The sequence below is a fragment of the Canis lupus genome, chromosome 9 (assembly GCF_011100685.1).
Source record: "Canis lupus familiaris isolate Mischka breed German Shepherd chromosome 9, alternate assembly UU_Cfam_GSD_1.0, whole genome shotgun sequence".
In the NCBI taxonomy this organism is placed as follows: domain Eukaryota; kingdom Metazoa; phylum Chordata; class Mammalia; order Carnivora; family Canidae; genus Canis; species Canis lupus.
In genome coordinates this window covers 14,227,735-14,242,175 of record NC_049230.1, presented here as the reverse complement: position 1 = coordinate 14,242,175, position 14,441 = coordinate 14,227,735, and the positions used below count along the sequence as shown (strand labels likewise).

Sequence of the window (14,441 nt, the reverse complement as noted above, 5' to 3'; positions counted from 1 at the left end):
AGATTAAATATGACTTAAACCTAATGGCAGAAGCAGATCTAGAATCAAGTGTTCCAACTACTAACTAATGCTGTCTTCTTCCCAACATCTTAGAATCAAATCCCCAGTATACAACGTAACAATGACAGTACCACAAGTTGGAAAATATGTGATATTCTTCTAATATAGAGAAAAAAACTGTTAAAAATTTCCATCAAAGTATTGGCTACAATTCTTGATTTGTGGTGGGATTACCAGTGTTTATTTTGTTTTGCTCATCTAAATTTCTAGTTTGCTCCAATAAAAAAAAATTCTTTTTCATTTAAAAGAGAAAAAGCAAAAGGCATAATGACATTTTTTGTGTGATATAACTTACTTCAAGTATAATTTTAATTTTAAAAAACTTAAAATATGAATTATTGTTTAACTTACATTTTTATGTCAAAATGTATCTTGCAAAAATAAGTTTTGTAACAATGGTTTTCTATCATAACATTATGGTTTGAAATGTTTAAAAAAACTACACGAGCACATGCAAACATAAATTAATTTGTTAGTACATACAGAATTGGAATGGTCAAATCATTCAACAATGAGCTATTAGTATGTAAGTACTTAAAACCCAAACATTTGCCACTATGATCTGATGATAAACTATACAAATAAGTCTATTAGTCAACACCAGCTAAATGAACTTTAAAAAGCATGAAGAGATTATGATGAGTTTCAAGCACTAACTGCAAGAACATGTGTCAAACTCCAAATGTTAGGTGACAATTTAGCAATCAGGGATGGCACTTATGTAAGCAAGCAGCATGAATGAACACATACTTTAAAATTTTAGGTGACATTCAGCTTTTACTACAAAAGGGAAGGACTCCCCCCATTACAGAGGCATTGATACACTGCCCTCTGTACCTGGCACATCCTGGGGGAGCTCAGATGCCACCTTCTTCTCTGCCATGTTGCTGCTATCGTGGGTTTCTGAGAGACACCCCACGGGACTCCTCCCTTCAGAGGGACTAGTTTCTTCTGAAGAAGCATTTGTTGTGTTGTCGCCAAGATTTGCTGACACAGAGTTACCTTTATCCCCAACTTCTGTTGGCTCTACAGTAAAATGCACAACAAAACTTTAAAGATATCCTTTTAAATTGCTTTAGGACAAATGGCCATATTCAATCAACTACTAAAAAAATGATCACCAAGAAAACCTGCTTTTATTTGATGGCCATTTTGAAGCAATTAGAACCTGGGATATTTTTGCAGTAAGTAATCCAAAGAGTATTTAAGAATATTTAAAATATTAAGAATGGTTAAGTAATTAATATAAAAATGAACATATCACATACAAAAGTGTATATTCTGGTATAAAAATAGTGATATTTCACCAGCAAATCTCACAGGGAATTGGCACCTTATTAGGAAGTATAAATAGAGATATGGGCATATTATAGCAAATCCAGCAATACATAAAAATCATTACAATGATTATATACATTACAAGGGGAAAAGATACCCTGTTTTCTTTAGAAATATAAAATTAAATAGATATTAGTAATAAAGAGATTCATTTTCATTTTGAAAGTAAAACTGAAGTTCTCATAAATAACACTAATTAAATATTACTTTCTAGCCAAGTAATTTTTTTACCCTCAGATTTTTCTTGCTCAGGATCATCATCTGGTGTTTTGTCGTCACTGTCTTTTTCAAGGGACTGGTCTTCAAACTCCTCTCTGCTTTTCTCAACATCTTTGGAGTTATTATTCTCTGTCTCATTCTTGTCCTTTTCTATTTCTTCTGGGCTTTTAACAATATCAATGTCTCCTTTTTTGGCTCTTATGGATTCCAAAATTTCTTCTATAATAAAAACAAAAAATTTTGTTTCCATATGTACCCAAAATATAAGTACTACAAACCCACTTAAGAGTTTCAATACAAGTTATTGAATATGTTAAAACAGTAGAACTATGAAATAAGGATTAAGATTACCAATACAATGTTAATGCTTACAGAACTCAACCAATTTGTTTATCTTCACTTCTAGAAGATACATGGTAATTATGACTACTTTCTTTTTAAAAAAAAAGAAAATTAAAAAAATAAAAAAAGAATATTAGTCTAACTTTTGAAATTGATATTTGATAGAGATTACTGTCATCTCTTCTATCATACAAGGAAAACTATAAGCTGCATAGACCCACAGTCTAGGCAGTTTGGTACAGTGGTCAAAACCGAGGTATCCATGACCCAATGCACATCTGACTTGATTTAGCTGTTTATTAGGCTTACCAGAGGCAAGCTATTACCATACAATTCCACTGTAAAATGAGAAAACAAAGTCCCATTTAGAAAAAACATTTCTCTCTGAAGTCCCATAACTATTTTGACAGTCAATAAATCCCTAAGGGCTCTAATCCTCTTTCAATTTGGGTAGAGTGATACTATAGCATGATGTAGAACACAAGGCATATCAATACAGACTCTTAGATATTAATGGCATTCTTTGGGTTTTGATCCAATACTATCATTTTTTATTTTGTTGCTCCAATTTGTGCCAGCTTTGGCCACTAGGGGGTTCTTCAAATGAAGCCTGTATTCTTTGAACACACTTCGGTCATTCATTTGTTCATTCCTTCATTCATTTAGCATTTCCTTACTTTCTAGCACTACGAGATGCCCCAGGCTCACCTCATATTTTCCCTGACCCAATCCTAGAATCTACCATCTCTGTAAGGAGTCTCCATTCTTTTTTTTTTTTGGAGAATGATACTTAGAAGACATGATTTGGACTCTAGGTATACTTGTCACTATTAGGGTTTCACTATTTCTATACCCTCTCAGCCAACAGCTAGAAAACGTTATGTATATGTATACTAACATCTGTGTATGTATACATCAATATTATTTCTCTATCTATCTATGTATGTGTGGTGGTTGGTGTGGTTCATTCAAGCATTGCCCCTTTGCTTCTTCATAACTTCTAACAAGAGAAATCTGGTTCTCATTATCTATATCTATTTATTTGGTCACCCTTAGTATACATAGTAATTTCAGAATTGCTAAACTGCACCCCATGAGAAATAAATTTACCAACTAGAGTACAATGTTTGTAAACAAGAAGAAACAATTTTTAATGCCACGTATCATGGTATTTTTTTATTTTTGAATTTCCTTATTTACATTTCCTTTGTTTAAATTTTCTATACCTGCATTTCTTAAATTGTAGATCTCTAGAATGTTTCCTAGGATTATAAAAACCTTGTGAAGTCATCATTGGAAAACACTGATCTTTCTGTTAAAATAATTACATTTGAGCCGGCTGGAGTTAATTCCTTACACTCACTCACCTTCTCTACTCCTTTTTTCTTTTCTTTTTATTTATTTATGACAGAGAGAAAGAGAGAGAGAGAGAGAAGCAGGCTCCGTGCTGGGAACCCAATGTGGGACTCGATCCCGGGTCTCCAGGATCATGCCCTGGGCTGAAGGCGGCACTAAATCACTGGGCCACCGGGGCTGCCCAGCTTCTCCATTCCTAATTGCTAGAAGAATTCAGAGCCAATGATTATATGAACTTCTAAGATAGCAACAAGACAATCTCATATGGAAGAAATTCCAGGGCAGCCCCGGTGGCCCAGCGGTTTAGCACCGCCTTCAGCCTCGGGTGTGATCCTGGAGACCCGGAATCGAGTCCCATGTCAGGCTCCCTGAATAAAGCCTGCTTCCCCCCTCTGCCTGTGTCTCTGCCTCTGTGTGTGTGTGTGTGTGTGTCTGTCATGAATAAATAAATAAAATCTTTAAAAAAAAAAAAAAAGGAAGAAATTCCAAATAGCTTGCTTTCTGTCTTTTTTTTTTTTTTTTTTTTTTTAAGATTTTATTTATCCATGAGAGTCAGAGAGAGAGGCAGAAGACACAGGCAGAGGGAGAAGGAGGGTCCTCGCAGGGAGTCCCACGCAGGACTCGATCCTCAGACCCAGGATCACACCCTGAGCCAAAGGGAGACACTCAACCACTGAGCCACCCAGGCGTGCCAGCTTTCTGTCCTCCTTATCATCCAACTCATCCCAGGATTCTTTTGTACATATTTCCTCATATCTTTGTACCTATGGCTTTTATTTCAATTACCTTACCTATGGTTACCCTTGCTAAGTACACTATACTTATCAATGGAAGTATCTCACTTTTTTTTTTTTTAAAGAACTTTTTATTTAGAAAATCTAGTTTCCAATCACTTACTGATTGGAGCCATATTATTTCTTATAGCCATATTATTTCTCACTTTCATAGCTCCACTATGTTTGATTTTCAACTGCCAACACTTCTTTTAGCTTTCTTTTTTTTCCCCATGTAGTCTTTATGCCCAATGTGGGGCTTGAATGCACAACCCCCAAGGATCAAGAGTTATCTGCTCTAATGACTGAACCAGCTAGGCACCCCAAGTGCTAGCATTCCTTAACCTCACTAGTGCATGTTCCTCCCAATTTTCCTAGTGCCATTCAATGAAAATAAAAATTAAAAACAAAACAAAACAAAAACTACTACTACCAGGCACTTGGTGACTCAGTTGATTGAGTATCCAAATCTTGATTTCAGCTCAGGTCATGATTTCAGGGTGGTGAGACTGAGCCCCATGTTGGGCTCTGTTCTGGGCATGGAACCTGCATAAAATTCTCCCTCCCTCTGCATTCTCTTTCTCTCTTTCTAAAATAAAATAAAATCCATCTGTAAGGGCACTAGGGTGGCTCAGTCGGTTAAGTGTCTGCCTTCAGCTCAGGTCATGATCCCAGGGTCCTGGGATCAAATCCCACATTGGGCTCCCTGCTCAGCGGGGAGTCTGCCTCTCTCTCTCTCCTTCTGTCCCCCCTCCCCCCAGGCTCATGTTCCCTCTCTCTCTCTAATAAATAAATAAAATCTTAAAAAAAAAAAAAAAAAAACCCCAGAGGAATAAATTTGCAAGGATTATGCTATTTTTGAGGTTAGGTATATCAAGTCATTAGAACGGGCTGCAATGCTGAAATCCCTGTCACAACAATGCAAAATACTCCTGGCTATTTCAGAACCCAGTAGTAGTTTCTGCTGTTTTCATCTCATAAAATCCCAAGTTAAAGGACACAATTAGATATCATTCTAGGATTCACTTGGGCTGGATGCTCCTAAACTATCACAGCTCAGATTCTGGTTCCCAGAGAGGACAAATACACTGTCAAAGTCATCAAAAATATGAAAAGTCTGAGAAATTGTGACAGTCAGAAATTGTGACAGAGGAACCTAAAGAGACACAACAAATATAATGTGGTATCCTCGATGGAATCATGAGACAGAAAAAGGTTATCAGTAAAATAAGGAAATCTGAATAAAGTATAGACTTAAGGTATCATAATATATCAATACTGGTTCACTACTTATGACAAATGTACCACACTAATGCAAGATACTAGAAACCTGGTGCAGGGTATATGGAACCCTCCGTACTATCTTAGCAACTTCTAACTATAAAACTATTCTAAAATTAAAAGCTTCATTTAAAAAAAAAAAAAGAGCATCTTTTAAAAGAATACTGTTTCTCATAATTAAAAGTAGGACTACCAATAATAAGATATTTGAATTAAAGAAAAAAACTGGAATATTAGTAATGCCCTAGACAATAGACAAAATGCTAAAATGCATAGAATCCCCTAATTTAGGCTGGGATGAACAAGATTCCTTGGGAAAACAAAAATACAGAGAATTAAAATATATATAACTTGATATTTTAATATTTTCTTTTGTAGTGGTTTCATACCAGGAGTTTGTCTCAAATTTAATAACAGTAAACTGAGAAAATTTCCCTCTCACCATTAGCTGCCGCCAGAAAGGATTTGTTACTGCCCCGAGCCTTATTGGTCAAGTCTTCAGTTATGTCCATGTGCCGGTGGATTTCTTCACGCATTTCTTCCAGGATTTTGCAGAGTTCTGCTTCCCAGTAATCTTTATCTAGACAGTCAATTAATTCTGCAAGTTGGACCTTTGTGCTGTAGTACCAAATTTTCTTCTCATTTTCATTTTCTGTATCTTCTTCTCTGTTTAAAAGAAGTACAAAAACACTTTCTATGTTAGACATAACAGCACTGATATGACGATTTCCATCTATCCAGTGAGAGTTAAAATATGTTTAAAAAAAAAGGGATCCCTGGGTGGCGCAGCAGTTTGGCGCCTGCCTTTGGCCCGGGGCGTGATCCTGGAGACCTGGGATCAAATCCCACGTCGGGCTCCCGGTGCATGGAGCCTGCTTCTCCCTCTGCCTGTGTCTCTGCCTCTCTGTCTCTCTCTGTGTGACTATCATGAATAAATAAATAAATAAATAAATAAATAAATAAATAAATAAATAGCCTACCCATTAAAGCTCAGTATATTTGCTCACAAGAAATCCCCTCATGTCTCACTCAAACTCAAGTCACTTACATTTTAGTTAAGCAATCTCTAATTATTTTGGCTTCCTAGCCCACAGCAGCTTATGATAAAATAATGTGTGAGTTAATAGTGGGAACAGAGGAGGGGGCACCTGGGCGGCTCAATCAGTTGAGTATCTAATTCTTAATTTCAGCTCAGGTCATGATCTCAGGGTTGTGAGATCCAGCCCCGTGTCTGGCTCTGTGCTCAGGAGGGAGTCTCTCCATCTCCCCTGCCTCTCCCCCCACTAACACACACACTCTCTCTCAAATAAATTAGTCTTAAAAAAAAAGAAAGATATCTACAAATATGACACACAGAAACAGGACCTCAAAATTCAGAGGGTGTTAGTACTTGGTGGAGGACAGTCTTGGTTATACTTTAGTCAACTTTCAGATCATCGCTATAACCATATGAACGGAATTTTAACCAGAAATATTAAACTATGTTCAGTATATGGCAGGTACAGAGCAGGTTAACACTACAATTCAGTTTAGAACATCTCCATCAACATGATATAAATGCTCTGCTAAATTCTGGTCCTGGAACAAGCCATCTCAATGAGTGACAATGTCTCCTCTCTCTCCCTGTCTTATGGACAACATTCACACTGGAGAGAAGAGTCCCACGTTGGGCTCCCTGCATGGAGCCTGTTTCTCCCTCTGCCCATGTCTCTGCCTCTGTCTGTCTCTCATGAATAAATAAATAAAATCTTAAAAAAAAAAAAATATGTATGACAATATTTCTTCTCTCGTTCAAAACTAATTCAACTAATTCAGGAACATGTGTGAGGTACCTGATGAGAGTCTAACTTTGCTGTCTACTCAAAAGCAAACTCATAGAGTTGAAAGAATTGGACTTTAAGAAAGATCTGGCTTTAAAATGGGCTCTAGTATTTATGAGATATACAAACGTGGACAAGACACAACCCCTCTGAGTCTCTGAGCTATTTTATTAACCTTGCTGATAAAGTGGGGATAATGGTACCTCTTTCAGGGTGACTGTAACAATTAAAGGCAATATAATAAGGCACAGATTATAAAAAAATAAAAAATAATGATAAAAAAAATAAAGCATAGGGGCGTCTGGGTGGCTCAGTCAGTTAAGCAACTGCTTTTGGCTCAGGTCATGATCTTGGAGTCCCGGGATGGAGCCCCACTTCAGTTCCCTGCTCAGTGGGGAGTCTGCTTCTCCCTCTACCCTCACCCCACTCGTGCTCACTCTCTAATAGATAAATAAAATCTTTAAAATAAACAAAGCATAGATTATAGCACCTAGACACATTGTTAGTAATGAATAAATATAAAATATTATTGTTACTAAATATGGTAGTAAATAAAAACTGAGCAGAAATGCAGGAATGAGTCTTTCAGTAATTCTGAAGAAAGGAGGGACATGTTAAATCATGGTTAAGCTTATCAAAATTATCAAAAAGGAAAAAACTAATAACAAATGTTGGAGCACCTGGGTGGCTCAGTTGGTTAAACATCTGCCTTTGGCTCAGGTCATGATCCCAGAGTCCTGGAGCCCCACATAAGACTCCCTGCTCTGCAGGGGAGCCTACTTCTCCCTCTCCCTCTGCTCCTGCTCATGTGTTCTCTCTCTCACTCACTCTCTAAAATAAATAAAGACTTAAAAAAAAAAAAGATGAATTAATGTTATCTCTCTTTGCTCTTTTTTTCAAAGTTTTATTTATTTAAGTAATCTCTATCTCCAATGTGGGGCTCAAACTCACAACCCTGAGATCAAGAGTTGCATGTACTTCCCACTGAGCCTGCCAGACACTCCTCATTTTCCAATTTCAAATCAGCATCTGGTGATATATGAAATTATTATATTGCTGTGTTAAAAGCTTTTTACAAAAATTACTGAAAATCTTTTTTAATCTGCTTTCTGTTTCACTCTGTAATGGGTATTTCTACTGACTTATGACTGAGTGATGACAGTAGTCTTATTCCAATTTACACCATTAAAGATGTCAGAGTCCTCTAATCAAAAAGACTAATAAAATGCTTTTAAAAGGCAATGCTATATCAAAAATCTAATTAAGTGACAATATCAAATCAGAAAGTACTTAGTGAGCTTTGACTGAATGAGCTAAGAGTTACAGAACAGCCTGGTTCTTTTTTTTTTTTTTTTTTTTTGAATTTTGAATTTTCTTTTTAAGATTTTTTATTTATTTATTCATGAGAGACACAGAGAGAGCAGCAGAGACATAGCCAGAGGGAAAAGCAGGCTCCTGTGGGACTCAATCCCATCCTGAGCCACAACTCAGCCACCCATAACCTGAGCCAAAGGCAAACCGCTCAACCACTAAGCCACCCAGGTGCCCCAGTCTGGTTCTCTACTTTCTAAAAAATCTATCTTAAGGATTCACTTGTTAAAAGATGCTGAATTCTTTAACTATTTGCTCTTTCCTCAGAATTATCTACAAATTTCAGTGAAACAAGAAAAATATTCTACATAAAAACATTTTTAGGGTAGAAAACATAATTTACAAGCATATGATTTCAACATGAAAATGAGATGGTATGGGAACAAAATTAAACAGTCTCTCCACTTTTTTCAAGTAACTCAGATACTACTGAAAGGGTTCCTAATAGCTGACTTAATCTATACTGTCACTTACATAATTTCTATCTAAACAGAAAATACTTAATTTCAATTTTAATCTTAAAAAAAAAAACCAAACTCATGACTTCACATATTAGATTGGAATTGCTCTTTTAGAAAGTTCTTCCTTAAAAAAAAAAAAAAAAAAAAAAAAAGTTCTTGTGAGGTTTGAACTCACGACCCTGAGACCAAGATCTAAGGTGAGATCAAAAGTCAGACCCTTAAGCAACTGAGCTATCCCGTTGCCCAGAAAGTTCTTCCTTTTAATGAGATGACACAAACCTAGTGTTTCTACCAATTAGTCCTGGTTCTGCCTCCTGGAGTTATGTGAAATAAACCTAATACCTCCTCCACACATAGTCCTTCAAATCTTTTACATCTACAATTCTATTCAGTTTTTTTCTTTTCAGGCCAGCATGATCAATACTTTAATCATTTCTTATAGCACATTTTTCAGTTGTAACAACCCTAATATTCTTCCCCTCAACGTCCCTCTACAAATGTGGCACCTGAAAACTATTTTTTATTCTGCTCATCAATGGTAATACACAACACTGACAATTTCCTCCTTCTTCAAGCTGTAGAAGAATAAATTCATTAAAAGCATAAGTAACAAAACAGAGTGAACAACTGCTAATGTTTTCAAAGAAGAGCTGTTTTATTACTGTTTTTTCAGTAATATGTATGCCCAACTTGGAGCTCAAATGCATGACCCTGAGACCAAGAGTCACATGCTCTACTGACTAAGCCAGCCAGGTACCCCCATGAAAAACTGTCCTAATACTTGTGGACTTAGGTACATTTTACATAGTTTATAATAATCAAAATTATTTACTCTAATCATAAAAGCGACCAGAGCTTTCCTACATAAATAAACATTGATTTGTGTGTGTGTATATATATATATATTTATATATATATATATTTGGTTTGGAGTTAGAATGGGGTTTCTAGGCACGCCTGGGTGGGTCAGTGGTTGAGTACCTGCCTTGGACTCAGGTCATGATCCCCAGGTCCTGGGATCAAGTCCTGCATCGGGCTCCCCATGGGGAGCCTGCTTCTCCCTCTGCCTGTGTCTCTGCCTCTCTCTGTATGTCTCTCATGAATAAATAAAATCTTGTTTTTTTTTAAAGATTTTATTTATTTATTCATGAAAGACACAGAGAGAGAGGCAGAGACACAGGCAGAGGGGGAAGCAGGCTCCATGCAGGAAGCCGGATGTGGGACTCGATCCCGGGTCTCCGGGATCATACCCAAGGCTGAAGGCAGCGCTAAACTGCTGAGCCACCTGGGCTGCCCCACACACTCTCTAAAATCAATAAACAAATCTTTTTAAAAAGAAAATTAGGGGCAGCCCGGGTGGCTCAGCGGTTTAGCGCTGCCTTCAGCCCTGGGTATGATCCTGGAGACCCGGGATCGAGTCCCACATCGGGCTTCCTGCATGGAGCCTGCTTCCCCCTCTGCCTGTGTCTCTCTCTGTGTTTCTCTCATGAATAAATAAATAAAATCTTAAAAAAAAAAAAAAAAGAAAGAAAATTAAAAAAAGAAATCAGGTATCCTTGTAAGTGGAAGAGAGGACACACAGACACATAGGGAAGGTGATGTGAAGGTGTAGGCAGAGATTCATGTGATCCATCTCTCTATAAGCCAAGGAACGTCAATGATAGCCAGCAACCACAAGAGCTTTGGAACAGTCTCCCTGAGAGACTCCAGAAAGAATCAATCCTGCTGACACTGAGGTTTCAGACTTGTGGCCTTCAAAACTGTGAGAGAACAAATTCCTGTTGTTTTAAGGGACTCTGTTTATGATAGTTTGTTACAGCAGCCCTAGGAAACTCAGATTTGGGTGCTGGGGAAATGGAGTGTTACTCTAACAAATACCTAAGAATGTGAATGTGGCTTTGGAACTGAGTGATGGGAAAAGACTGGAAGAATCTGGAGGTACTGGATTAAAAAGGCTTAGATTGCCTTAAAGAGATGGGCAGAGATTGGAATTATCCTGCTAACAAGCCAAGGAACACTAGGGCCACTAGAAGCTAGAAAAGGCAAAAACCGATTCTTTCTTAGAGCCTCCAAAAGGAGAGTGGCCCCACTGATGCCCTGAATTCAGACTTCTGACCTCCACAACTATGAGAGAATAAATACCACCTAGTTCGTGATACTCTGTTACTGCAGCCCCAAGAAGCTAATACAGCCATGGATTTAGCAATTAAAGCAACAGAGAGGTCAGGCAGTCCAAGTGGGTTACTATTACACATTCTAGAGGCAGAATACCAGAGACTGAATCCTGATTCTGCTACTTACTACTAATTGTGTGATACTGAATAAATTATTGTCGCTATGCTTCAACTTCTCCATCTGAAAAATGGGGTTGATACAATACTTGTATCAAAATGCTGTTGTGAGGATTAAGGTAAATTCAAATAGGTAAAGCACTTAAAAGACTGCCAGCACCTACTGGGTGCAATATGAAGAGTTGCTATTATTTTCCTCATCTTATGAAGTATGTAATATCTACCTTAAAACAAACACAGGGGCACCTAGGTGGCTGTCAGTTAAACGTCTGCCTTTGGCTTGTCTGCCTTTGGCTCGGGTCATGATACCAGGATCCTGGGATTAAGCCCCACATCAGGCTCCCTGCTCAGTGGGGAGTCTGCTTCTCCCTCTCCCTCGAGCTTGTACTCTTTTCTCTCACTCATTCTCTCAAACAAAGAAAACCTTTAAAAATAAATAAATAGGGATCCCTGGGTGGCGCAGCGGTTTGGCGCCTGCCTTTGGCCCAGGGCGCGATCCTGGAGACCCGGGATCGAATCCCACGTCGGGCTCCCGGTGCATGGAGCCAGCTTCTCCCTCTGCCTGTGTCTCTGCCTCTCTCTCTCTCTCTCTCTCTCTCTGTGACTATCATAAAAAATAAAAATAAATAAATAAATAAATAAATAAAAATAAAAAATAAATAAATAAATACAAGTGCAACAGATGCGTTAAAAAGAAAATTCTTTCAAGGGTGCAAGAGGGAGAGTGGTTTAGGGAAAGAAAGCCCTAGGAAAGGGCATACGTAGGCCAAGACTTGAAGGATAAATTAGCCAAAAAAAGGTTTTGGATGTTTGCATTTGGTTTTTATTTTTGGTGGTGGGAAGCAAGAGAATTAAATGTACAAAATTAGGGAACTGTGAACTTTCTGTTAAGAGCATATGGAAGTGGGGCATCTGGGTGGCTCGGTGTTTGAGCATCTGTCTTTGGCTCAGGTCATGATCCTGGGATTGAATCCCATATCAGGCTCCCTGCAGGGAGCCTGGTTGCTTCTCCTCTGCCTATGTCTCTGCCTCTCTCTCTGTGTCTTTCATGAATAAATAAAATATTTTTAAATAAAATCTTAAAAAAAAAGAACATATGGAAGTAATTCGAAGGTTTTGCTACTTGAGGGAAAAAGACCTAATCAAAACTGCTGTTTTAAAAAACATCCAGCTATGGAACAGAGACTAGAACTGGGGAATGGTGAATTACATACAAATCAGTTTGGAGGCTACTGAAGTAGTCTCATCAAGATGATGTTGGCTTGTATTATCGTAAAGATAGTGACAATGGAAAAAATCAGATTCAATATTTAAGAGATAATGAAAAGGTACAACAAAACACAGGACAAAAGCCTATTCCCGAGTTTTTTCTTGAGCAGCTTTTACTATATGATAGGATCAATGGATGAAAGGCAGGTAAGGGGGGAGAGGGTGAGGAGTTCAGTTTTAGACAAGCTGTATTTGAGGTGCCTGTTATGTGACTATGTCCAGGAGACTATGGGATATACAGAATTTATTTAAGTAATCTCTACCCCCAAGGTGAGGCTCAAACTCATGACCCTGAGATCAACAAGAGTCTGACTGTGCCAGGTGCCCTGAAAAAAAAAAAAAGTTTTAAATGCTGTGTTCAAGGTAATTTTATTCAGAATGAAGAGTGACAAGAAAAAGTGCTAATCTAATTTGGCAGTTCCTCTTTTACTAACAGTCCCAATTTTAGAGCAAAGAACTGATAGGATGAATGCAAAATTAAGAAAGATTGGCTTTCTCATATATTGGATTAGAACTGATCACTAGGGGATCCCTGGGTGGCTCAGTGGTTTAGCGCCTGCCTTTGGCCCAGGCGCGATCCTGGAGTCCCGAGATCGAGTCCCGCGTCGGGCTCCTGGCATGGAGCCTGCTTCTCCTCTCCCTCCTCCTGTGTCTCTGCCTCTCTCTCTCTCTCTCTCTCTCTCTCTGTCTATCATGAATATATAAATAAATAAATCTTTTTTTAAAAAAAGGAAAAAAAACTGATCACTAAGTTGATTGCTCAGCGTTCTGGTTTCTCATGTAGATTCATGTAAGAACCTTTCATTTTATTAAATGCTTCACTAACCTATATAAATAACATATTTTTAAATGAGTAGTAAACATGGATAGCCTGGGTGGCTCAGCAGTTTAGCGCTGCCTTCAGCCCATGGTGTGATCCTGGAGACCTGGGATCAAGTCCCATGTTGGGCTCCCTGCATGGAGCCTACTTCTCCCTCTGCCTGTGTCTCTGCCTCTCTTTCTCTCTCTCATGAATAAATAAAGATCTTTTTTAAAAATAAAAAAAATAAATGAGTAGTAAACAAATAAAAGGGGATGAAGGGGGTGCCTAGGTGGCTCAGTCAGTTAAGCCTCTGCCTTCAGCTCAGGTCATAAACCCAGAGTCCTGGGATAAAGCCCCGCATCAGGCTCCCTGCTCCACAGGAAGCCTGCTTCTCTCTCTCTCTCCCTTCACCTGCTGCTCCCCCTGCTTGTGCATGCTCTCTCTCTGTCAAATAAATAAAATCTTTATAATAAAAAAACAAAGCAAGCAATAACAGAAAAACTTTGTTTCTATAAACTACTAGCATTGCAATTAAAAATTGTTCACTACAGGGATCCCTGGGTGGCGCAGCGGTTTAGCGCCTGCCTTTGGCCCAGGACGCAATCCTGGAGACCTGGGATCGAATCCCACGTCGGGCTCCTGGTGCATGGAGCCTGCTTCTCCCTCTGCCTAGGTCTCTGCCTCTCTCTCTCTCTCTCTGTGACTATCATAAATAAATTTAAAAAAAAAATTTTTTTTAAGTTGTTCACTACAGAAGCACCTGGGTGCCACAGCCGGTTAAACGTTAGACTCTTGGTTTCAGCTCAGGTTATGATCTCAGGGTGGTAAGACCAACCCCTGCACTGGGCTCCGTGTTCAGTGCAGAGGCTGCACGAGTTTCTCTCTCCCTCTTCCTCTGCCCCTTCTCCCAAGCGCACACATGCACACTATATCTCTCTCTCTCACACACACACACACACATAAATAAATAAATCTTTTTAAAAATTTGTTCACTACCCCACACTTTGTTTTAGGTATGCCTCCCTTGGGCAGTAGGTTCACTGACTCATCATTTTAAG

General features: G+C 38.4%; 1 protein-coding gene across 13 annotated transcripts in view; it reads right to left on the bottom strand.

Moving 5' to 3' along the window:
* The window catches only part of BPTF (bromodomain PHD finger transcription factor), a 154,552-nt gene that overhangs the window by 94,742 nt on the left and 45,369 nt on the right, over positions 1-14,441 (bottom strand). For 10 of the 13 annotated variants that reach the window (XM_038546828.1, XM_038546826.1, XM_038546831.1 and 7 more), the window contains exons 3-5: positions 5,812-6,035; positions 1,630-1,836; positions 898-1,086 (exon numbers count right to left, since the gene is read on the bottom strand). In XM_038546828.1, coding sequence (XP_038402756.1) covers positions 898-1,086; positions 1,630-1,836; positions 5,812-6,035 — 620 coding nt within the window. The remainder of the gene's footprint in view (positions 1-897; positions 1,087-1,629; positions 1,837-5,811; positions 6,036-14,441) is intronic. The other 3 variants (XM_038546834.1, XM_038546835.1, XM_038546838.1) reach the window with 1 other exon arrangement.